Source organism: Dendronephthya gigantea, unplaced genomic scaffold, assembly GCF_004324835.1.
Source record: "Dendronephthya gigantea isolate DGI-Jeju-01 unplaced genomic scaffold, DenGig_1.0 000013F, whole genome shotgun sequence".
Classification (NCBI taxonomy): domain Eukaryota; kingdom Metazoa; phylum Cnidaria; class Anthozoa; order Malacalcyonacea; family Nephtheidae; genus Dendronephthya; species Dendronephthya gigantea.
The window spans coordinates 103294-128981 of record NW_021163023.1 but is presented as its reverse complement, the minus strand read 5'-3'; the positions used below and the strand labels follow the sequence as shown (position 1 = coordinate 128981).

Sequence of the window (25688 nt, the reverse complement as noted above, 5' to 3'; positions counted from 1 at the left end):
AACCGAGCAAGCCTCTCGATATCTTCAACCAAAACGGGTAGTTCTTGATAGCGCTCATGCCTGAACCGATTCTTAAACTTCACTTTAGATATCTCCGTGCGATGTGACGTACCAAAGTGACTAGCTAAGGCTGTAAAAAGGGCTCCAAAACGTTGTCCACGGTCGTGAGACAAATTTGCCAACACTAGTAAGGCACTTCCCTTCAAAGCCGTTGCCAGAAATTCCGCATTCTCACGATGTTTGACCATCATACATGTTTGACGCGCGGGCTCAGGGGGATTGAGGGGAATTCCAACGACGACGGGGGGAATTCCCGTTTCCAGTCTCGTGATTAGGTTTGTAGAAGATTACTCAAATTTATCTTTGATAAACTTATTTGTTTATGTGCTACGCTGTATCGTGGCTCGTTACGATGATATATGGCATGAAGAGTTGAAGGTATGAAGCTAATAAATATCCCCAATTAATCACAATAATTTGCTGCAGCGCGAGAGAACTCTTATGCGACTATAAATGATATGTTTCATCGAGCAGCATATTTATTGCGAAGCATTAATTGTGTTTGGCCGTAGCACAAATCAATCCCGCGTATGATTGGTTTCCACACAGGTTTGATTGCCACAGTAGACCATTATCTGTTAGTTTTAATTTCCAGGGAGAAAATGCAGTAGTAATTTGCCGTGCAATATTGCTTAGAATTACATTCAATATATTCTGCCGATTGTTTATAGTTACTCGTGGACATCATGCATATTATTAGCGTTACATTGAGTTGTTCATTATTCAAAATATGTGATATTTTAGCATTTTTTAACAAAATTTATTTGTCCAAATTTTCTTATTTTATTTCTAATTTGTTCCGTCAAAAGTTTCTCACTTGATGCCTGCCAGACACACGTGTATTGTTGTGTATATTCTTAAACAGGAAGTTAAAGGCTGTTGAAAGTCAAAATTCTACTCTTTAAATTTCTTTATTTCCTATGCAGTTAGGCATCGCGTAAGACAAACAGCAACTGTAATAAGATGTTTTGAGACCAATGTTTGATAAAGTAAGTCAAAACTGGCAATATATCAAGCTGAGTACTGGATCAACAATATAAGCCTTGTTTATCCTACACTCAATACCATAGGGGGCTATATTTAAAAGGGGGGGGGGGTGGGGGTGGATTATGGGGCTCATGATTTGAACATAAATTAAAGTTGAATAATAATATTCATGAGAGAAGAAAAGCACATCTATGTAATTAATGCAATTATTACACATAAGCTAAACTGATTCATTCCTGAGCAATGTTCCCCTTTGATTATTGACCAGCTTCTTAAATTTTGTATATGATCCCAAACATGAAAATATTTATAAGATCACCTGAAGTATTTTTGTCCTAGAATATTAAGTGCTGCAACACTGTGGGTCCAATTAATCATTGGCATAGGAAATTTTCCACTGAGTTTCTTGCTCACGTACTACCTCAATCCATGTTCCTAATAAAACAAAAAGCAAGCATATTTGAGAAATCAGAATTAAGATAACAAATTAAAAGTTAAAAGAAACTAAGAAGTGCATAATATGTGTGAAATTATATGATTGGCAATGCTATGCACAGTTTTGCATGCTCTGACAGATATAAAATTAGGCATAAGGGGTATAGTCATCTGGTAAGCTGTCAATTAATGATTTTTCCCTTTATCTATTAGATGATAAATATCTATATAATCAATTGTCTGTAAATAATAAGTAAATAATGGAGTTGAAATACAGAATGAATTTGTAATTTGAGTGACATGTGAATACTGAGCTGATAATTTCCTTACCTTACTGCTGGAAACCAAGTCAAATGCATTCTTTTCTTGTTGTGAAGGTTAACCAGTAGATTCACTGAATATTAAGTGGATGTTTTTCATATCAAATCACCTTAAAAATTAAAAATACAAATTATAATCTATTTAGAATTTAACAGTTAAATGGAAACATGTACGTAGACCATGCACATGCAGGTTTTAAGATACTTGAGTACCGGTATATTATATTATACATTAAAAACTAAGCCATATGCTTTCGTGAATAATCTAACAGCATTGGACAATTGCTTATAATGCATTACTTACCACAGATATTACTTTCCAATGAGACCTCTTTCATTACAGGTTTATAGACTTAAACATCACCACTTTTTAAACCACCATCTAAGGATCCATATAAAAAATTTTTAAAAGGCAATATAATTGTTATTCCATCCTAATTCTTAATCAAAACTTATGTATATCCAAGATTCAGTATATCTAAGATTGAGTACAGATGTTTCATGTTGATATTTATATATTAACTTGAATCCATGCTAAAATTTGACCATGGTTTAGCCAACATCAATATCACACTTTATATGGCATAGTGCCTGTAGTATAACCACGGTATAATATATTTATATAAACATGGGAATGATGAGTATTAAAACTGTGAATATATTTTTTTATTGTTTAATGTGTTCACAGTTTACGCGGCAAATTCAAATATAGCTTTCGTCTGTTTGCTCGTATAATTTTAAATCCTTACCTCTTAGAAGACTGAGATTCCCAGCCACATTTAAAACGATCTCTGCAATCTTCTCCAGAAAATCTTGCGACATAATGTCCAGTAAAATTTAATATAAACTCAAATAAACTATTCAAAATACTTGTCGATTATGTCGCTATGATAGCGCGACATTTAGATTCACCTGATGAGTGTGGCAAGCGCTGCTTGTTATACGAAACAAATTAGTAGTGAATAAAATCATATGAAGTAAACCAAGTTTATTGTATTTTAAATCGTCTTTTACATCCGGTGCAATGCTATCGATCTTGCCACTGAGCTACAGTGGTAGCTGACAAGAGCAAGCGTGTTAATGTGTATAGGATGGTAATGCTGGAAATAGGAGAGGGTAAATCGATTTTGCTTTTTGACACTTCACTCGATGTATAGGTAAATTCTAGAGGTTTTATAAAGGGTCTTAACTTCGAGTGGTTCATCGATTTACCCTCACCTATTCCCGGCATTACCATCCTATACACATTTACCACGCTTGCTCTTGTCAGCTACCTCTGTAGCTCAGTGGCAACAGCATTGCACCGGCATCGCAAAAGCGTAGGTTTGATTCCTGCCGGAGGACCTATAGTTGACTCATTTTTCCATCAACTTGTATTCCTAGCTGGCTCGAATTTGAAGTGTGTAATTCCACTCGAAATTAAGACCCTTTAAAAAACCTTTAGAATTTACCTACATCGAGTCAAGTGCCAAAAATCAAAATCGATATATATTTATATATACTGTTAGGGAAAAGCCTCGCCTAGATTATCGCTTATAATTCTGTTAGGAAATAGACTCGCGTAGTTCAATCATAGCACGCCTTAAATAATTTTTACGCTCCTTAATTGTTTTTCCCCCTCGCCTTAATTTGCTAGCTAGGGAAAAAATGACTAAAAAGAGCCTCACTGAGCACTGTCAAGAGAACATATCTCAAAACGGTATGGACGTATTTCCTTGTAAAATAAAAGTATATCAAAAATCATATTAGCGTCTAGCGTATTTCACAGCAACCGCTGGACTCAACTCCAAGTCAGTGTTGAAATACGCGCTAAAAACGTTTTTAAAGGCAGGCTAGTTAGGGTGGGAATCAGATACGTAACTACCTTAATACTATTTCTTTTCTATATATTTTTGTCTACTAACAATTTAGTCGCCGAAGGCGAGGTGATTATACCAGCCTATATATATTCACTGAGCCAAAGCGGTAAAAGGGCGGTAAAAAGAGTGAAAGATTCTGTGTTTTACAAGCCATAAAAATTCGAGCGCAAAAATAAACATCCCATTCTAGAAACCAAAAATAAAAACGACCAGAACGTTGAAGTAGTTGCACCCCATAAGAACTTGAGCTAAAGGTGATTTTTTCACAAATCAATCGTCTAAAACATTTTGTTTATCAAATAAGCAATGGAAGTTCTTAAACTTTTATTTAAGACACTTTTTATGTCGCTGCATGGATACGGTAAGTTTTGGTTTCCTCGATAATGAAAATTTAGGTTAATTTACATTTTTACATTTTCCCAGAAATAACCTAACACTGCGGTTGCGGTTCGGTTGCGGTTTACCGATAGAAACCGCAGACGACCGCAAGGAAAAAAATACGATCGCCGTTGCCGTTCGCTTCCGAATGTTATGAACAGCTGAGAAGGATAACACAGTAATAAAATCGAAAAAATCTTAAGAAATGTCTGTCAGAGTCTGTGAGACCGAATTTCGACAGAGGTTCAACCTCGGTTCTCTTTACTCTTAACTTTTAGGTACTTTTGTTTTCAAAAAAATATTCTCAAGCCATGTACCCCGTCAAAAACGAAAAAATTCACACGATAAATAGGATAAATGGCTCATTAGGATAAATGGTAGTACGCTGTTAATAATTGTGTCGTCTATTCGTCTTGTATATTTTTGCATTGGCTTATATGCATTTGGAATATATGTATTTTCTGCCATGGCGCATACGCAGAAGTTTTCCGCGCTCTTTTAATATCAGAGGTTACACACAATCAGAAATTGCCCTGATTATAATCAGATGGCTGCCTTGTTATAATCCAAGAGCCGGTGCAGAGCAACCGTGCGAGGGTACTAATTCCCCTGGGATATTTACACCCACGATGTGCGAATGCTAAAGTCGTCCGCCTTTATGCAATGGACCTCACGCCATGGACGGTCTTTTAAGTTATGAACATCAGCACATGCGCCAGTGTGAACTACTAATGGTCAAGACTGAAGTGAGTACTCTAGAAAGCTGTATTTGCAAAGGTCAATGCATAACCACAAATGAGCAATAACTGTAATTTCGCAAATTTGTTAAATTTATAAGTTTATATTTTCATAAATATGAAATATATATATTTTAATTACATTAGAGGGAAACTCGAATGTGGTCAGGACTTTTTATGGTTTAAAAAATAACAAGACTAAATTTTCGACCGAATTCACCGTGTATAATGACGTCGGAAGATTTTACACTTGATAATATTTCACCCAGCACAACTTTAAAAGTGATTGGTAAACACAACTTTAATATTATCAAACGTGTTTCAATATCAATCTGAATGTGCTACATGATAGACGACATTATAAGTATAGGTAATAGTATGATTTCGAGTGCAATTACGGATTAACAAGCATGATTGCAGTCTTTAAAAACTCACGAGTGCATGTTTATCCGTAATTACAGAGAAATTATACTATTACGTATTAATGATATGCAAGGAATCTTCGAGACAATAAAATAATGACCTCATCCATTATAATTATGTCCTTGAACTTTTGATCGAATTTAGTTAGTTCAAACAATTTATACAAGTGACGAAAATCATTCAAATTTTAACAGGTCGTCTGTCCATTGCTATTATTAAATGTGGAGCAGTAATTGATTGGTTAATTTCATTTCTTTTCAACAAATCAGATATATTTGCAACATGATTTTGCACTGTTGTTACAGAAATTTTCACTGTTGACTTAATTGTTACACATTTTTGCACTACTTTTTTGGGATTAACTGCACTGAAATTAACCAATCAGGGTCGAAAAACATTTCCTTGTTTATTATTATTTCATTTATAGACTCCGTTTTTATGATGACAAAAAGAAAATCAAATCAAAATATTCGCGTACAAAAACCGGTCGAGGCCTATAATTCTATAAACATAAAACTTCGGAAGTTGTATGAGACGTCTGATGTTATATTTCATGGTAATTAATAATTAAAATAACCATAACACTGACTGTAGATGAGTAACTTAACTTCCAGAAAAAGGCAAGAATCTTGTCGTATTTTTGCCATTTTTTTCACGAAAATATGAGGGTAAACTTTGATTCTTTGAAAATATACGGCCTTGTGGCACAGCTTTGGAGTTGCTATGATCACAGTGCTTCCACGTCCAGGAAAATATTTCCATACTTCTTTTCTCACATACCAACAATACCAAGTACCCTCCAAACCCCCCAACACACATAAATTTTCTAACTGTGATGTTACCATCCCAATGCTAGTATGCTTAACTAATTTTGTTTAACGGAGGCAAGGGGTTGCTGCATGCATGCGTTTCTAGTAGAATTATATGAGAACGAGACAAAATTTGAAATTTAAGCAACGGTTTAAAGTGCCTATATCACATGTGGGATCTTTACGAATTTGTTTATAAGTTCTACAACCTTTTTTGATATAATTAAATAATTTCGAAAATACGTCGGTTGGGGGGACTGGGACTCAGGAATGATTTGCAAACTCGCCGTCTTTTATAATGTAAACATGAAGAGTTTCACTGGCAATATAGTTTGCGCTTTTCAAGAAAAAAATGCGGGAACGGTGCGTTGTGTATGGCTGTAGCAACTGGGCGAGTTTTTCTCAAAATATTCTACGTTATTGGAAGATGGAAGTAAAATTACAATTGATTATATTATGTTTGAAAAGAACTCGGTTCCTGAGTCCCAGGCCCCCGAGCACGACGGAAATTTAGGCAAATCGTCATGTTTAGATGCAAATATTTCCGAAACTATTTAACTATATCAAAAAGGGTTGTACAACTTATAAACTAATTTTTCAAGCTCTATTCAAATCCGTAAAGATCCCACAAGTGATATAGGCACTTTAAGATGGGCACTGACATGACAATTTTTTACCTTTAACAGTTTCCCAGTAACGTCATCTCGGAACGCGTTAGCTCCTTGAAATATAATGGTTAGCAAGTTGCTGAGATGACATCACTGGGGAACCTGTTAAAGGTAAGATAAACATATGAAAAAATTGTCATAACAGTACTGAGTCTCCGTCTTAAGCGTACTGCTGCTGCTGCTGCAACATGCAGCAATATGTAACCTAGAAGTTGCTTTATTTTCAAAATTTGTATCGTGTCTTATATAATTCTATAAATATAATAACAAGGCAGCCATCTTTGATTACGAAATCCTGATATTATGGTAATTGAAGTCCTGAATTTGTAGTAATGAAACCTAAAAACAAATTTTGATTTTCAGGTTGCGCAGGTGTGCCATTTTAATAGAAAATCCGAATTGTTTTACATCATAGCCGTTTTACTCTAAGATGGCGGATTCGCTAGATATGAAGAGAATGAACGAATCCAAGCAAGATGATAATGATAATGATGTGATGCCTCAGCAGGACGGCGCCATAACAAAAACCCGTCGTTTAAAGTCTTCGGGAAAACCAGAACAGAAAGTATTTAAAGAGAAACTCCAAGGACGAAACACTCAAAACGAAGAATGTGATAACGGTAAGAGTTATAAAGCGCTTCTCAAAACAAGTGTAGTGTAAATAGACGAGGTTCTTTTTAATTAACAATAATCATCGAAAAGCTTTCTCGATATCTTGGACTTGATAGACAATGTTTACAGTCAGCAGTGAGCATTGTAAGCTCCTGCATGTCTAGTTATGCAAGATGATGTCGTACTCTGTTGCGAGTCTGTTTTTATATGTCCTACTTCGTCGTATTCCGTTGTGATTCGGTTTTCATATGTCCGCCGTATTTCGTCGTGCTCCGTTGTGATTCGGTTTTCATATATGTCCGCCGTATTTCGTCGTGCTCCGTCCCAGCTTGTCATAATTATTTCGTCGTATGTCGTTGTATTTCAGTTTACGTGTGTCCTAGTTCGTGAGATACGTGGAAGCATGACATGCATTCGAAAAAGCGCGTACTATATTTACCTCTCGACCTGCTTTTTACAACGACTTCTTAAAAAGTCTTTTAAAGAGACACTCTTTGCACGACTACAGACAACGGACTCTTGCGGAGACCCTTGATCGAGTTCGGAAATCGTCGCGCGAAATAGAGATAGGGAGTGACATTTGACCACAGGCTACTGCTGAATCGTATCTTGTCCATTGGTCGAAATTAAATACTAAATTATTATCTTTTCAAATGAATCCCGTATAATTTTACACCCCGAATCATCGTGTTTCGTAAGTTTCAAACTTTTGCAGTCTCCTCCTCCCTTGCTAGCAAAACGATTTTCGTACATGTAACGTTGCGTACTGAAGTGAGTTTCGTTAATACGATCATCATTCTGTTCCTACTACAGAATAATACGGTTATTGTTCCCTAAGATCGCCGGTGTAAATTTTTGCTGTGTAAAAACATTTTTGCTGCAAACAAAGAATTAGTCTGCACCTGTTGTTCACTCAGGTGTCTCGCCCCAGTCCTAATTGTTTCACGTCCGCAGTACCATATCGATAGTGGCCAAACTTGAAGTCTCAGTTACTGAACTTTCGTTACCAAAAAATGTCAAAAAATACATTTATCCCACTGGTGGTCGACAACGCAGCAAAAATATGCATACCACAACTAACTTTTAAACTTATAAACTTAAACCTACACTTTGGCTGTATATTGATCATTAGAATATGAAAAAAATAGGTACGCAATGCGTACATGTGGGTAGCCTCTAAAACTTTACAAAACATTGGATGCGATAAAGCTATGGCTTGGCAAAAAATTTTAACTACAGACTGCTATAGTGGCGAGTAAATATAAACTAATGCTTATAATTTTACTTTCTAATGCCATACGCAATGGCAAAAATTATAGCCAGTTGAATTCAGTTATATCGAAATCGATTATATTGCACAATATAAAAATTATGTTATATTTTTTATTGTATTAATTTAAATACATTCTTAGAGACAGAATAATAACATATATAAAAGCATATTTACAAAAGAGAGGAAATGCATAGTTTTTAAAACCAGAATAGGTAGACAGAACAAAAAAGAGAGTAAGGTTCCAGAATGGTGGCACAAATCGTCTGATAACTTAAAGCTTAGTTTGAAAGGAAAGAAAGGTTTTAGACGTTTTCAAATTATTTCTTTTGATGTCCCTTGATTATTAGTTAGCATATCGGAGGCTATTGTTCCAGTACGATTATAAGGCTTGTTTGCCAAAGTTTTTGTATATATACGTTTATCACCATTATCCAGCAGGAAGGTACAGGTGGTTTGCAATGTTGATTACCGATAACTTATCAGTATTAATTAGCTGGAGATAGCACCACTTCGTAGGTCCAATAAGACTATACGTGGTTTGTTTGCACGTTCCATTGATCATATCAGTCCGACAATCAGTTAACATTGAATGACATTCATCACTGATATAAACGTGTATTGCTGAGTAATATATAGCTACTGTACCAGGAAGGTAATTTCTTCCTTTGCCTTGTGTGAAGTAGATCAATGTTGCTTTAAAAAAACGAACTTTGCTCTTGTTTGGCATTCGTTGGTGCAATGAACAGACTACAGTTACGGTGAGTGGACGTGGACGAAGATGTACGCAAAGAGGAACGAGGATTTCCGATATTTGTGTTGTGGTCTTCTCATCTTCGAGTTAATTGGGCGTTGATCCACGCGGTTGGCAACAAGCAACGTCAACATTTTTAAAGCCTTTTTCATGATTATAGCTGATTCAGTTCTGTAAAAAGCAAAGACTCGCGTTATCAAAATAAAGAAGACATGTATAGCTCGCATCCAATACTAATCTATTATATACCTTTAGATTATTAGTGTTTTAGCTTCGACATCATTTGAATAATTTGAAAATATGCCATCAGAACCTAAAGAGAAAAGGAAATGGTAAAATTGGAAGGAAACCGAAAAAAAACCGGAAAAAAATAAATGCTTACCTTTTGTTAAATTGGAGACAGGCCAATAAACATTGGCCTGGGTTCATCTAACCATGTCAATACTATGGTTGTTCTTGTAACATGCTAACGCTATGTTTGAATGCGATTACTTCCTTATCTTAAGAGAAGCCCAAATTGCTTTGTGATCACTAAAGTAAGTTTCAAGAGTACCTGCCAGGTTATCCTCTTCAATCAAATTCGTATACAGATGATCAATCAATGTTCCATTATCTGTTGTAGAACTAGATATAAGTTGCTCGAGACCATTGGCATTGATCATAAGATTATACAGTGATCTTCGTTCTATCTCATCAAGCCAGTTGACATTAAAGTCTCCAATGATTATAACCTGTGGAGAAGGATGTTCCTCCAATGTCGTAGAAATGGCAGCCAAAAGAGATGATAGTACAAGTTTTGGAGATCTGTATATTCCAATTACAATCAGGTCTGGACATTCGACCGTTTTCATAATAGTTACCTCTATCCCATGACAGTTTCTCGCACAAGGATATCCAATCATCATAGGAAGTTTAGAATAAACAGCTGTTCCATGATATGGACGGCTGAGATTTGAAATGTCGTCATTTCTGAATAACCCATAGCCTTCAATTGCGTACAATTCACCAGGATCTTCTGCACTAAATCTCGTTTCGGAAAAAATTAGGATATCAGCTGACCTATAATTAATATCTTTTCGTACATCTTCAATGTGTTTGTGCAAAGATCTTGCATTAAGATAACAAATTTTTAAATCAGTGGGATTCAGCATGTACAACGGAGTAAAGCAAAGATCTAATTTATACTCATTTCTCAGTAAGTGCATTTCTTCTACGACTTTAGGATCGACGGAAATCTTACTTTCGCACAGATCAGTTATATATAGCCCTTCGATTGTTCTTACTCGGCTTAGAGCGACGTAATGAATATGAGGTATTGCTCTTCTTGTATTCAAATTAACGACGATTTGTGACTGAGTGTCACCTTGTGATCGATGAACCGTTTTTGCGGCAGCTGGCCTTAAAGGGAATTGCCTTCTTACCACTTGAGCAGACTTCGTTTTACCTACAGCAAATTGCGTTGTAACAGGTTTTATTGGTGTCCAAGTACTTAGTATAGATGTACTTCGAGCATAGAGAATTCTATTTTCTTGTCTAGTTTTCTTTCCAACATCTTCGTCGTCAAACTGAACCCAAACGACGCCAGAAGGTTTAGTATTATCAGTCAATTGAACATGTTTAATGACATTACCTGCACCGTTTGTCAGACCATCATCAGTGCGAATATTCACGGCAATTTCTGTTCTTTGCCCGACAGCAATATGCAGTTTATAAGCCAACTGTTTTGAATTTTTCAAAGGAACATGTGGTATTTGTCTCATTATCTTTTCCCTCAATTCAGCTGAACAGGCTCCAATGACGCTATCTTGTGCCTTGATTATGTATTTATCACCACAATCGAATGATTGATAAACTATATCATTGTATTCATCAACTAAAGCATTTTGAATGAATAAACGTGGGGCTTCTCTGGGACAAACACTCTCTTCAATACATCTTTCCTTTAGTTTTTGTAGATCACTCGGAGTATGATTACCTTCACGAAGTCGATTAAGTATCTCTGCAAAAATCTTGCTTTCTCTCTGTCGCATGATTTCATCAAGCTCAAACATTCTAAAATATTTTCTCCATAAGTTCGGGGCAAGCACATCATAAGAACTTAAAGACTGAATATCTGTGAATATGTAACCATCCATTACAGGTTTTAGTTGAAATAAGTCACCAATTGTGATTATGCTGACACCACCGAAATCCTCTTTGCTACCTTTTAAATCTTTTAAACGGTTGTTCAATTGAATGGTGAACATGCTGTTGCCAACCATTGATATCTCATCAAGCAATATTAACTTTAATGAACTTAGTTCGCATCTCATCGTGTTCAGTCTTCCAGAATCTAATGGTTTATAATTTTTCAATGACTGACTTGCTGGAATGCGCAAGGCACTGTGAATCGTGTTATCTTTTATAAGATATGCAGCTTTTCCTGTTGGAGCAAGCAATAATATATGAACACGATGAAAATCGTCCCCTGCTCGTGAATTGTAATACTTCAATGCTGCCTGGTATATCGATTTAATAAGGTGAGACTTTCCGACACCTCCACTTCCACTGAGAAATGCGTAAAATGGCTTTTCTGATGTTTTTATCAAATGCAGAGCATGATAGAAGAATTCTCTTTGCTTCTTATTCAGCAGCTGAACTAAGGCTCGATATTCGTTATCTTGCATTTCATTTAAAATCAACGGCTCATTATTTGGTAAAGAAGACGGTATGCCCAAATTTTCAGCAAGATGATCAAATGTTTAGTTTAAATCAGGATGTGTATCCACGCATCCTTCATCCTGATCATGTCGTTCAACATCTTGTGTCACAGGTGCAATGGTATCAAAAGCATCATCATCACATTCGTCTAAATGATGTCCAATTTCATTTAAGTCTTCACTACAAACAGCATATTGTTCATTTGCTTACTGATTTCTTCATTTCGAGCTAAATAGTGCTCTTCAAAACAGGAATAATTTCCCATCAAATCGGTTTGCTCATTCCGCCAAGGAGTAAAGAGCATAATTAACTCGCGATAATGTTTTTCAGTTGAGTCTCTTTATTGAACCAGACACTTCGGATTACTCTAGCTCGAGATCTTTCCTTATTTTCATATTTTCAGGAGTTTTTACAACGTGAAGATTATCGTCATTTATTAACAACTCGTCGTCATTATCTTTCATTATTTTCCAATGGAAGATTATCAACGTCAGGCTTGTTTGTTTTCCTATATGTTTTTTGACCACAAGAGTCGTACCATGCTGCCCAATCGGCCAACGTCACATTTTGCAAACAATCAGGTCGTTCTACATATCTTTTTAAAAGACCACCAGACTGAATTTCTTCTGATTCATCAGACATTTTCTCTATTTCACTCAATGGTTTAAGTAATTCGACTCTTTCAGAAGGAGGAGATGTGTTAATGAAAATTACACTACGAGAAGATTTTCGCATTGGAAGTTGCAGAACAATATACACGGCTTCTTGTGCACATATTTCAACAGAATTCAAAAATTTGTTGCCAATATCACGAACTTGCTGTTTGATATTTGTATTACCTTCTTTCGCTTCAGCACAAGCTTTACGCAGTAATTCACTCATTCCTTTTTGACCTTTGGAAATATATGATACAATATACATTGCACATGCATATACATCTAAGACAAATTGAATGTCCATGTTTGCTCTCCATGCCCGAAGGCAAACAGGATTGTAATTATTAATCCTTAATTCATTTGGACTTCTTTTTAAGAAGATTGTCGGAGTATTCAAAGATGATCGTATAGCAAGAATATACTGCCGTTCTGAAACACCTAACTCTTGTAGTAATTGATCAAAAATAATGTCTTTACCCTCTTTAAAATCATTTAGTTTCGTTTTAATCTCTTTCCACAATTCTTTGCTGGATTTAGCAACAGTTGAAGAGATACCTTCATCGAGTGGGTAAAGAATCTGAGTACATCTCATTGGTGGTTGTAGATAATTGAATCTACAAATATTTTTGGACTTTTTCCTGCAAGTATGAGAATGTCTGTGTGTCTGCCTATTCACAAGATCAAGTAATTCCGTATCATCTTCCGGTTTACTACAGGTAATTATGCTATCAATATAAGCAACAACATCTTCATCTTTATCAACACCAAACACAGGTGCATTTTCAAGCCATATTAACATATGAATATGAGGTGATCCTCGCTGTTGGTATTCTACTCTATAAAACCAATCTTTAAGTTTTCCTAATGGAGCAAGTTCACTCATTAAGACATCTTTTAAGAAGGTATTAAACTGAAAATCAAAATGTCTTGCACAGGTTACTGGGTCGCTTTGGATTAGTCGACTCCTTTCTTCCCAGGTAAGATTGTTCAATTCTTCATCACTATAATCCTTGTGATCAATAAGTTTACCAAGAATTCTTAATAAATGATTCCATTTTGTTTCTGCTGATGAAAAACTGCAAAATAATGATGCTGGTCCTAATTGACGAATCATAGCAAATAAGTCCTTTTTGGCTCGTTCAAAATAGGGTGGTGAGCCCCTGAGTGTTTTTAGAAATCTGAAACCATCATCATGGTTTATTAAACTTTGTAAACCTTCTGCACTTTTTAGGTCTCCAGCAGTTAGATTTCTGTTACCTATTTTGTTTTTTCGGAGAGCAATCTGTGCCTGACCAATCAAAAATTTCATCTGCAATTTCTTAGCTTTAAAGAAGATATTTTCAACACACATGGCCGCTCGACGATCTGATCTTCTTAATTCAGATTTACATATTTCACTATAGTAAACGCTTCTTAGCCTTTGTTTATCATCTGGTCTTTTTTGACCAAGAAATATTCCTGGATATGCCATTTCTTCAGAGTACTGATCTCTAAAAATACTCAATGGTCGGTTACCTTCACCAGGAGCAACATTATAGATTTCTTGTCTTTCACTATCACTGACAAAGTCTGGAGGAGTCAACATACTATCAGTTACTCCAGCTGGTATCTCAGCTTCATCTTCACTCCATTCATCTTCTGCATTGTTTGTTATTAAATCATCTGCATCATTTGATGTTTCATTACTACAAGAGATCTCATCCAGTGACTCTTGCACACTTCTTAACCAATTTGTGTTGATAGTGATTCCTTGATTTTGATACAAAGGACTTGTGCTAATTAACCATGTAATAATAGCTTGCATTACTTTGTGCGGTCTTATATTCATTGAAAGTGCAGAACTCTTGTATTGTAATCTTCGCTTAAGCTGAACTTTAATAGTACCTATCTCATTTGATAATCTAGGCAGTTTAATACTGTATAAACTTATCTACAAAACGCTTTCTGTAACAATACATGGACATGTGTTTGCCGCCATCTTATTTTTCCCTCTCTCTCTCGATCCCTCGTTACCCTTAAATATCCATACCTATCTGTGACGTCCTTATTAACGCTGAACACTACATCTCTCCCCAAGTTTAGACATAAAACAAATAAATCATCCCAGTTCAATAAGATAAAATAAAAGTGCCACACAGCACAACACAACACAACTTAAACAATAGATGTCACTGTTCCGTTATTTATATAATAGTATATATATATATACAACTTATCTTTATTCGTCTTCATCAGTTCCCATGTCATAGTCCGCATGCCATTGCGGGGGATTTCGATGTCTTCCCCTCTGCTCCCGCCTTTGATCCTGCACTTCGTTCTCATTCTGCCGTTCCTCCGCCATTTCCAATGGCACTTCTTCCTCTTGTTGTATCAAGACACCTCCCTCTCGATCACCGACTTGATCCTCGCCATCCCCATCTGGTAACATGTCATAAATACCGATCTGTTCCTCTCCGACTTATATTGAGCTAATATAGCACTCACGCCAACTGGAGATGCGTCACACACTACTTCCGTAGGGAGGCTAGGATCGTAGTAATTCAGCAAAGCATTTTCTTTTAAGCTTTCTTTGAGCTTGTCGAAACACTCTTGGTGTCCTTCTGTCCACACCCAACGAACATCTTTCTTTGTCAAAGAACGAAGAGGGTCAACGAGAGTCGCATAGTCCGGAATAAACTGTGCGGAATAGTTTGTCATTCCCAAGAATGACCGAAGTTGAGCTACATTCTTCGGGAGGCTGAGATGTTGGATGGCTTTCACTTTCTCTGGATCTGGGCGAATTCCATCCTTGGTGAAAACAAGTCCAAAAAATGTCAACTCGGACCTCTCGAACTCACACTTAGATCGCTTAAGTGTTAGGCCTGCCTCTCGAAGTCGCTGGAATGTCTCTGACAACGCTCTGTAGTGGTCTTGAATATCAACCCCTGTTACCAGGATGTCATCGTGAATATTACGAACACCTTTAATTCCCGTGAGCAATTTACGAAGCTCTTCGTGAAAAATCTCTGGCGCAGAGTTGGTACCGAAGTTGAGACGGCGAAACCTACGGAGGCCTGCATGTGTTGAGAACGTTGTAACCCCTCGGCTGTCCTCGTGGAGCTCCAACTGATGAAAACCATTTGCCAAGTCCAGTTTCGAAAAGACTTTTGCACCATTGACATCATGCCGTAGATCTTCAATTGTCGGAATTACGTGCCTTACCCGTTTAATTGCTCGATTTGGCGCTCCCATATCAACACACATGCGTATTTCATCAGTGCCCTTTTTCGGCGTAATGACAATTGGCGAAACCCAATCTGTGGCTGTCTCGACTTTCTCTATAATTTCAGCTTTTTCTAAACGCTCTAGTTCAGCATCTAATTTCTCTCGCAGGTGAAAAGGAACTCTACGGTGCTTCTGTGCGACTGGTTGGACTTGTTCATCAATATGCAACTTAACTTGTACCCCCTTCAATTTGCCTATTCCTTGAAACAAATCATCATATTCTGCCACCAATTGATCCACAGAGTTAACCGAGCCAGTTTGTCCTTGTGGTTTGGATACTCGAGCACCCTTTTCAGTCGCTGAAGCCCTGCCCCCATTCTGATTACCATTGACATTCTGGCTACCGCTGATCTGATTAACAATTTTCAGAATTCCCAATGCTGTTGCTGATCCTGACCCCAGAAGTGACCCCGCATTATGGGTCCCATGTACAACATAAATGTCGGCAACGTCATACCTCTCACTGTTAGATAACGTTGCCGTAAATTTGCCCAACAGTGGCAAAGGTTTTCTGGAGCCATATGCATAAAGTCGAGTGGTACACCTTGACAATTTTACTCGCTCTTTAATATGTGAAAATGTTTTTTCATCCATAATGTTGACATCAGCCCCCGAGTCAACTTGGAAGCGCACCGGATGACTGTCAACTTTCACTGTCACATGTCTGCGACATTTCTTGCTACTTTCCACTGATGAAACCCGATAACTGTCATCATCAGTCTCACTGTCGTCCGACTCAGCAATGATTCTTACATTCTTCTTGTTTTTGCACATGCGTGCAAAATGATTCTTTGTACCACACCGTCTACAATCTAACCCGTAAGCTGGGCAGGAACGCCTTCCTTTTGGGTGTGGCCATGATCCACCACAGCTGAAACATGCCTTGTCATTATCCTTTGGCTTCAACTGATCCTTGTTATCAGATTTAACAACAGCATCTTTTCGACCCACCTTTAGGACTCCTGGTTCACCTTCCATAGCTGTTGCCTGATGGTCAGCCAACTCCATCGCACGTGCCGCCTTCAGTAGATTATCCAAACTTGGATCTTCTCTTAGCGCCTTCCTTCTCAGCCGATCAGAGGTGCACTTCTGTACAATCTGATCTTTAATCTCCCGTGCAGTATCGTTAAACTGGCATCGACTAGCAGCCTCACGAAGTCTAGTAACAAATTTATCGATAGACTCGTCTTCTGCCTGGGCTAGTTGTCTAAAGTTATATGTCTGAAAAGTAATGTTGATCTTTGGCTCAAAGTATGAATTTAACTTAGCTTTTACATGTTGATACTCTTCATCTTCTTCACTCTCAAGTGTATAGTAAATATCGCACAATTGTGACCCACCATAATGTAATAGAAGAGCTTTCTGTCGCTTCTTATCTTCGATAGCCAAAGCTATAAACAAATTTTCCAACCGAGCTGTCCACTTTTTCCATTGTAATCCCAGTGACGAAGGTTCCAAACCTACATCAAAAGGTGGAAATTCTGGTAATGTAGTAGCCATACTTTCTTCGTCCAAAATAAATCACTCGTCGCCAATTTAATACTGTATAAACTTATCTACAAAACGCTTTCTGTAACAATACATGGACATGTGTTTGCCGCCATCTTATTTTTCCCTCTCTCTCTCGATCCCTCGTTACCCTTAAATATCCATACCTATCTGTGACGTCCTTATTAACGCTGAACACTACAGGCAGCACATTCACTGTGCTGCTAATATCTGCTGGAACATTAACAACATTACCAGTAATCTTGAGTTGGCCACCTCTTGGGGCCTGAAAATTAATTGAAATGCTAACCGAGGAGCAATAAGTCGACATTCCAGTTCATTTAGATCAAAGAAAGATGGTTTTTCTGGAAATTGCATGCCATTAGCAATTGCACAAGGAGGAACTTTCCTTTTCTTTAAGTGGTTGTTACAAGTTTGACAAATCCATTCAATATTATCAACACTTTTTATATTTTGTAGATACTTTGTTATATCAGGATTAAAAGTTCTCAGTCTGTCTGCAGGAGAAACAGAATGTTTATACCATAATTGGTCACAGCAAGTGCAAACATACAGAGGTTCTAAAGATACAGAGTTATGAAACTTTGCAACTAGTTCCAGTGTATCATTGTGACAATTTGTCACATTTGAATTAAAAATTCCATCTGAATGCAAACCGTTACCTTTATTCTTATGCTTTACAGAGCTGGTATTTTTTCTAGATTTTCTCCTTTCTTTATCTTTAGTAAGTCTAGCTTGCCTTTTTCAGCATTCTTCTTTTTCTCAAGTCTAGCCTCCCTTTGCTGAGTTGTCTCATTTTTTCTTCTTGTTTTAGTGGCATGATGTCTAGCTTGCCTTTGCTGATCAGTCTCATTTTGTCTTCTTGCTTTTTCAGAATTTTTCTTTTTCTCAAGTCTAGCCTCTCTTTGCTGAGTGGTCTCATTTTGTCTTCTTGTTTTAGTGGCATTACATACTTTTGTAAGTCTAGCTTTCCTTTGCTGAGCAGTTTCATTTTGCCTTCTTGCTTTTTTAGCATTATTCTCTATTGTAAGTCTAGCTTCCCTTTGTTGACTAGTTTCATGTTGTCTTTTTGCATTTTTAGCATTATTATTTTGTGCAAGTATGGCTTCTTTTTGTTGAATGGTCTCATTCTGTCGTCCTAAATTACTATAAGCTCTTATTTTTGCAGGTTTAGTTTGACTTTCTTGTTCAAATAGCTCAGTAGAATCAGTCATATCTGAATTTGTAACATCTTTTGTATACAATTGTATCATATTACAATTAATGCATTTTACACCCTTTAACTCAAATGGCAACACAATATTTTCTTCACTGGATCTTGAAGTTAATTGAAAATACTGTCTAAGATTCTCTATTCCTTCTACAGATATTAAAACACTGTAACCCAATGCTGATGGTCTTCCACATAAATCTCTTGAGTGTGAATCAAACACTTTAAATACATCAGGAAAGGGCATCATAATTGCAACAGTATTCATACCAATTGTAAGCAAACAGCTTTTAAAGTTTAGAGAATAAAATACTTCATTCAAGGCATGCTCAAGAGTCACATATGGGGGACTATTCTCACTTAAATATAATGCTCCTGAAAAGGAATCACTGTATTGCAAATTAAAAGTATGATTATCTATATCCACAAACTCAGGGACATCAGTTAACAATAAATAACTTTTATTTACACTTTGGCTGATAACACCATACAAACTATTTCCACTTATTAAAAGTGTGTTTAGAATTGACTGATCCCAAATATTCACCGATTTAATTTCTCTGTAAACAATTGCATACAATGACATAGCCACACACTGTTTACCAGCATTTGTACCAAAAATTAATTCATTACCCTGATTAAAATCAGCATGTACTGTACAGACAGCATCAACTATATCATTTATAGTCATTGGGCCTGGATTTTCCTCCACATCATTTGACAGCCTTAGTAACAATGGCACATACACATTATGATAGTATATCATTTGAACATACCACATGTACAATTCACTGTTCTTTTGCCTTTTATTTAATTGACTTTTCAAAAAAGGCAAGTAGAATACATTAAAGTAGAACATTAATAGTATTTGATTCCAATGTTTGCCATTTAGGCGGCACAGCCTGCTGCGACTGTCTGTAAAATTGTGATGTGAGCCAATTCTGGAGCGATAAACTTGAATAGTAACGCCCATATTGTTTCAAATGTTGACTTCAATAATAAAACAATAGCTGTCTTATATTCGGCTGTAAATTTACCTGCAAGATGGAAGATTTTTGTTTGAATGTAACAGCACAATGACTGTCACTTTATATACCCGCACAGTGGCAAGGTTCAATGTCAATACCTGCACAATGGCAAGGTCTAATTTCAATACCTGCACAATGGCAAGGTCTAATTTCAATACCTGCACAATGGCAAGGTCTAATTTTGGTACGTGGCCTTTGACGTAAATGATGCCCGATCTATGACGACCAGTGCGAGCAACAATGGCTCCGGTTTATTTGATTTTTCGATACGTGCACCTCTGACACGTAGGGCCGGCGCCTGACCAAAAGTCAGTGCAGGCAAGTTTGCCTCGTGCGAAAAGTCTGAAAAGATCGATTCGCGTATTTAGTATATATGAGTACGTTTGTGATCGAAATTTCTCGAACACAATGGAACAATGGATAAATTAGCGATCAAAATAAACAAATATCGTAAAAAATATCTTACCTTGGCCTCAAAATTTGCCAAAACCTTCGAACGAAGAACAGATTTGCAAATACCTTCGAAGCTCAAACGACAAAAGTCGACAATAGACAATTCACGAAGTTTTCCGAAAGCAGCGAAGAACGCGCGAGCGAGTATGTTCGTAATCTTTCGTACATCCGACGATGGCCGAAGATGGACGGACAAACACACGCACCCACAGACACTTTTCAACTACATAGTGGTTAGCCGCGCATGCGCAGCGGCTACCCACAAAAATTAGAAAGGGCTCTCAATTTGTTACATTTCACTCAACAAAAAGTATGTTAATTTTCATTTAGGTATTGATAAAAATCAAGAGGCAAGTGGAAGAATAAATGTCGCTGAAGAAGGAAAACTGCAGTTTTGGCGTACTTTTGTAGTCAATCCAGTTGATAAAGAAATTTTCAGATATTTAATTGACCACGGAGCAAACGTTTACTTCGAGCACAAAGATGGTGGAACAGTTTTATGGATTGGAACGAGAAATGGTTTAGTCGATCTTGTTAAATATTTTGTTCAATATGGTCCAGAACAAAATTTCCACGCAGATAGCATCGCTCTGAAAAGTGCAATACAGTCTCGATCGTTAGAAATTGTGAAATATTTTGTTGAAGATTGTGGTGCTGACATAAATATTAAAGATGAGTCGGGCAAAACTGCTTTACATCATGCTGTTGATGATGGCGTAACAGACATTGTCAAATATTTAATTGATCAATGTGGTGCTGATGTGAATGGAAAGGTTACTGGCGGGTGGACTGTGCTGCACGCGGCTATTTCAAAAGGTACGCTAGAAATAGTGAAGTATCTTATTGCAAAAAACGCTGATATAAATGCAAAGAATGATGATGGATGGACAGTACTGCACAGTGCTGTTGCTGAAGGTACGCTAGAAATAGTAAAATATCTTATTGAAAATGGCGCTGATGTAAATGGCAAGGATACCGACGGCTGGACAGTACTGTACGCGGCTGTTACTAAAAGTACATTAGAAATGGTAAAATATCTTGTTGAAAAGGGCGCTGATGTAAATGGTGAGAATAATAGCGGCTGGACAGTGCTACACTCTGCTGTTACTGAAGGTACATTGGAAATGGTAATATATCTTAGTGAAAATGGCGCGGATGTAAATGGCACGAATACTGAGGAGGTGACAGTGCTGCACGGGGCTGTTTCTAAAGGCGCGCTAGAAAAGGTAAAATATCTTCTTGAAGAAGGCGCTAACGTGAATAGCAAAGATCTTGAAGGGTGGACAGTGCTGCACGCTGCTTTCTTTAAAGGTTCTTTAGAAATAGTAAAATGTCTTCTTGAATGGGGAGCTGATATAAATGGCCAAAATATTGGCGGGGTAACAGTACTGCACACTGGTGTTACTCTGGGTACGCTAGAAATGGTAAAATATCTTGTTGAGAATGGTGCTGATGTCAATGATATGAGTAATAACGGGCGGACTGCGCTTCACTTTGCTGTTACTGAAAGTACGCTAGAGATGGTAAAATATCTTGTTGAACAATGTGGTGCTGATGTGAATGGAAAGGATACTAGCGGGTGGACAGTGCTTCACGCTGCTATTTCAAAAGGTACGCTAGGAATAGTGAAATATCTTGTCAAAAAAGGAGCTGATATAAATGCAACGAATGATGGTTGGACAGCGCTACACAGTGCTGTTACTGAAGGCACGCTAGAAATGGTAAAATTTCTTGTTGAAAATGGCGCTGATGTAAATGGCAAGGATACCGACGGCTGGACAGTACTGTACGCGGCTGTTACTAAAGGTACATTAGAAATGGTAAAATATCTTGTTGAAAAGGGCGCTGATGTGAATGGAAAGAATACTAACGGCTGGACAGTGCTGCACTCTGCTGTTACTGAAAGTACACTAGATATGATAATATATCTTATTGAAAATGGAGCTAATGTAAATGGCACGGATACTGAAGGGGTGACAGTGCTCAATGGGGCTGTTTCTAAAGGTACGCTAGAAGTGGTAAAATATCTTGTTGAAAAAGGCGCTGATATAAATGGCAAGAACACTGGTGGAGTGACGGTGCTGCACACCGGTGTTACCAAAGGTGCGCTAGAGAAGGTAAAATATCTTCTTGAAGAAGGCGCTAACGTGAATAGCAAGGATCTTAATGGATGGACAGTGCTGCACACTGCTTTCTTTAAAGGTACTTTAGAGATGGTAAAATATCTTGTTGAAAAGGGCGCTGATATAAATGGCAAAAATAATTCTGGGGTGACCGTGCTGCACACTGCTGTTACCGTGGGTACGCTTGAAATGGTAGAATATCTTGTTGAAAATGGCGCTGATGTAAATGGCAAGGATATTGAAAAGGTGACAGTGATTGACGCCGCTGTTTCTAATGGTAAATCAGAAATTGTAAAATATCTTTCTAAGAATGGCGCCAGTGTGAATGACAAGGATACTGCAGGGCGGACAGTTTTGCACAATGCCGTTCCTATAGGTTCGTTACCAGTGATAAAATGTCTCGTTGAAATGGGCGCTGATGTAAACGACAAGGATGACGATGGTCGGAATGTGCTGCACTCTGCTGTTTCTCGAAGTACACTAGAGATGGTAAAATACCTTGTTGAAATGGGCGCTGATATAAATGGCAAGGATACTGAAGGATGGAGTGTGCTGCACGCCGCTGTTTCTAAAGGTCCAATGGAAATGGTGAAATATCTTGTCGAAAAGGGCGCTGATGTAAATGGCAAGGATATTGGCGGGGTGACCGTTCTATGTACTGGTGTAACTAACGGCACGCTAGAAATGGTCAAATATCTCATTGATATGGGCGCTGGAGTGAATGACAAGCATAGTGACGGTCGAACTGTACTGCAAACTACTGTTTCTAAAGGTACGTTAGAAATGGTAAAAAATCTTGTTGAAATGGGCGCTGATGTAAATAGCAAGGATAATAAAGGGTGGACAGTTCTGCACTATGCTGTTATTAAAGGCACTCTACCAATTGTAAAACATCTTGTTGAGAGTGGCGCTGATGTAAATGGCGAAGATGCTGACGGGTGGACTGTGCTGCACTCCGCTGTAACTGAAGGTACGCTGGAAATAATAAAATATGTTGTGGAAAAGGGCGCTAATGTGAATGGAAAGAAGTCTAACGGGAAGACAGTGCTGCACTCTGCTGTGACTAAAGGTACGTTCGAAATTGTGAGATACCTGGTTGAGCACGGTGCTGATGTGAATGGTAAAGATGCTGATGGATGGTCAGTGTTGCACATTGCTGTGGATACAGGTACATTTGAAATTGTCCAGTATTTAGTTGAGCAGGGTTCTGACGTGACTCTTGAAAGTAAAAGAGACTTTCATTCTCTTGGTATTGACGTCCTGGAAATGGCTATTGTGAACAATTCAGTTGTCTTGGTCAATTTTTTGTTGGAAAAGGATATTGCTGTGTGGAGAATTGGGACATTTCTTGTTGAAGAAAAGCAAATGAGTCTTATTGAATGGTGTATTTATATTGGTCATGATGAAATTGCAGATATCCTCAAAAGGTCCATAAAACATCGTCAGAAAATTCAAATGTTAAAAACATTCAATTGCAACCAGTTAGAGAAGGTAATAATTAGAAAATATTTCAAACATATATAGGGTTGTTTTAATGTCATTGTGCATTAACAGAGGTAACTGGCGGGTCTATAATTTATAACGTCTAGTTTATAATTTATAACGTTTAGTTACGTCTTTAAGCTAAAATTGCAAATGTTGTTTTCATTTGAGATACTTAAGGTGGTGTTGCACTATGCAATTTTTCTTGCAACTTGCAATGCAATTCTACTCCTGAGGCATCTAATGTTGTCAAATACAAACATTTCTTACGATATGCTAACGTTTCCTTCGCATTTCGTGCACTCTTTGCAAATTAACATCACTCAAAATTATAATTTAATTGCAAGTTGCAAGGAACTGAAATTGCATATGTAACAGCGCCTTTCGTATAACATATTCTTTTATACTTTTCGCTTGCATTTATTACAACACTTGAATGTGTTTTCTTCCTTTCTTAATTCTCACCATAGTAAAAAAATTGTGTTTCTCTCTGATAGATCGGAGTTCCAATGCAGGACTTTGTTGCAAAGAATCAATTCAAAATTGGCGATGGTTGTTGTGGTTCTTGTGTCTATGTTGGGCTTATGAAAGATGGAAGTGAAGTTGCTGTTAAAAGAATTCTAGTACAAAGTGACGATAACACAGTTGAGAATGAAAAGGAGATAATGAATCTTATTAAAACAGACAACTCTCCATTCATAGTGAGTTATCGACATTTTCACCGTGGCGATGACTTCATGTATCTTATTGTGGATCTTTGCGAAGAAAACTTGAGGGAACTTGTTCATGCATGCAATATTGAACATCTACAAGAGCAAGGTCCACGAATGATTAAGGAAGTTCTATTCGGACTTGAATTTCTTCATGGAAAAGGAATATTGCACAGAGACCTAAAACCATCAAACGTCCTGGTTGATATTGAAGGTCGCATGAAATTAGCAGATTTTGGAATAAGCCGTGTCCTAAATGACGATGAAACGACAGTTCAAACATTCGCTAAAGGTACTCCAGGATGGATGCCACCAGAAGTAATCAAAGCAATAGAGAAAAACGAAAAAGGTCCTTTCAAAAGGAAATCAGATGTTCAGGTCGCGGGTATGATTGCTTTCTTCGTCTTAACTAAAGGTGAACACCCTTTTGGGTCTTCGTTTGATCGAATGAGAAATATTTTAGAAGGAAACTGTGTAAGTATTGACAGACTTGATGATCGTGAAGCTCGGCATTTTGTGTCGTGGCTGATTAGTCATAAGATTGATGACAGACCTTATGCTCACGAAGCGCTGAGGGATCCTTTCATTAATGGAGACTAAGAAAATTTGGACTACAAAATGAATTTGTCAAAGGAGATGAAACAATGATTTTATAGAGTTATCGGCCAAATTTTTAAATCATAGGGGGGGGCGCCCCGAGGCCGCTCGTTACGCGGCTGCCCCCCTCCTACTTTTTAGGTCCACGCGCCTATGGTATTGAAAGCCTAATAACTATGAGTTTCCAGTGGCCTCCAGGCGGCTCTGTAGTGTATATCTAAGACCATGTTCACACGGTAACGTTTTCAAGCGTTTTCATTTTCGTTTTTATGTCAAAACGGTTTCAAACACCGTCAAATCGTAATAAAAGTTGAAGCTAATTTAACATATTGAGCATATTTCCCCTTGTGGACAAGGTCGTGTGTACAAGGCATCAAAGCGATTAACTAGATAAAAACGATTTTGAAAATGTTCGAAAACGCAGCTCGTGCACACATAGCGTAAAGTGTAAATTAGTCTAAATTAGTGCGCCAAAAGTTCGACACAGGTTCGTCAAACCAGCACCCCCACTTATCTTCGCCGCATTTAGTCTGTCGCTGCTGATCATATTTTAGAATCTGAACCTTAGGAAAAGTCATTTGGAAAAGTCATCTAATTGCGAACACATTTATCACCAGTTATCACTCTAGTTATATAGCGTGCAT

General features: G+C 37.5%; 1 protein-coding gene across 1 annotated transcript; it reads left to right on the top strand.

Moving 5' to 3' along the window:
• The first annotated feature begins 350 nt into the window (after positions 1-350).
• LOC114519580 (serine/threonine-protein phosphatase 6 regulatory ankyrin repeat subunit A-like) lies at positions 351-25688 on the top strand. Its single transcript, XM_028539731.1, has 4 exons — positions 351-438; positions 7040-7296; positions 20463-23746; positions 24235-25688. Exons 2-4 carry the CDS (start codon positions 7107-7109, stop codon positions 25045-25047), a joined length of 4287 nt encoding a protein of 1428 aa, XP_028395532.1. The 5' UTR covers positions 351-438; positions 7040-7106; the 3' UTR covers positions 25048-25688.

Excerpts from the sequence above, each read along its gene's own strand:
- LOC114519580 (XM_028539731.1), top strand. The coding sequence starts at position 7,107 with ATGGCGGATTCGCTAGATATGAAGAGAATGAACGAATCCAAGCAAGAT. Across the intron at positions 7,297-20,462 it reads AAACGAAGAATGTGATAACG|GTATTGATAAAAATCAAGAG; the intron begins GTAAGAGTTATA and ends ATTTTCATTTAG. Across the intron at positions 23,747-24,234 it reads ATTGCAACCAGTTAGAGAAG|ATCGGAGTTCCAATGCAGGA; the intron begins GTAATAATTAGA and ends TCTCTCTGATAG.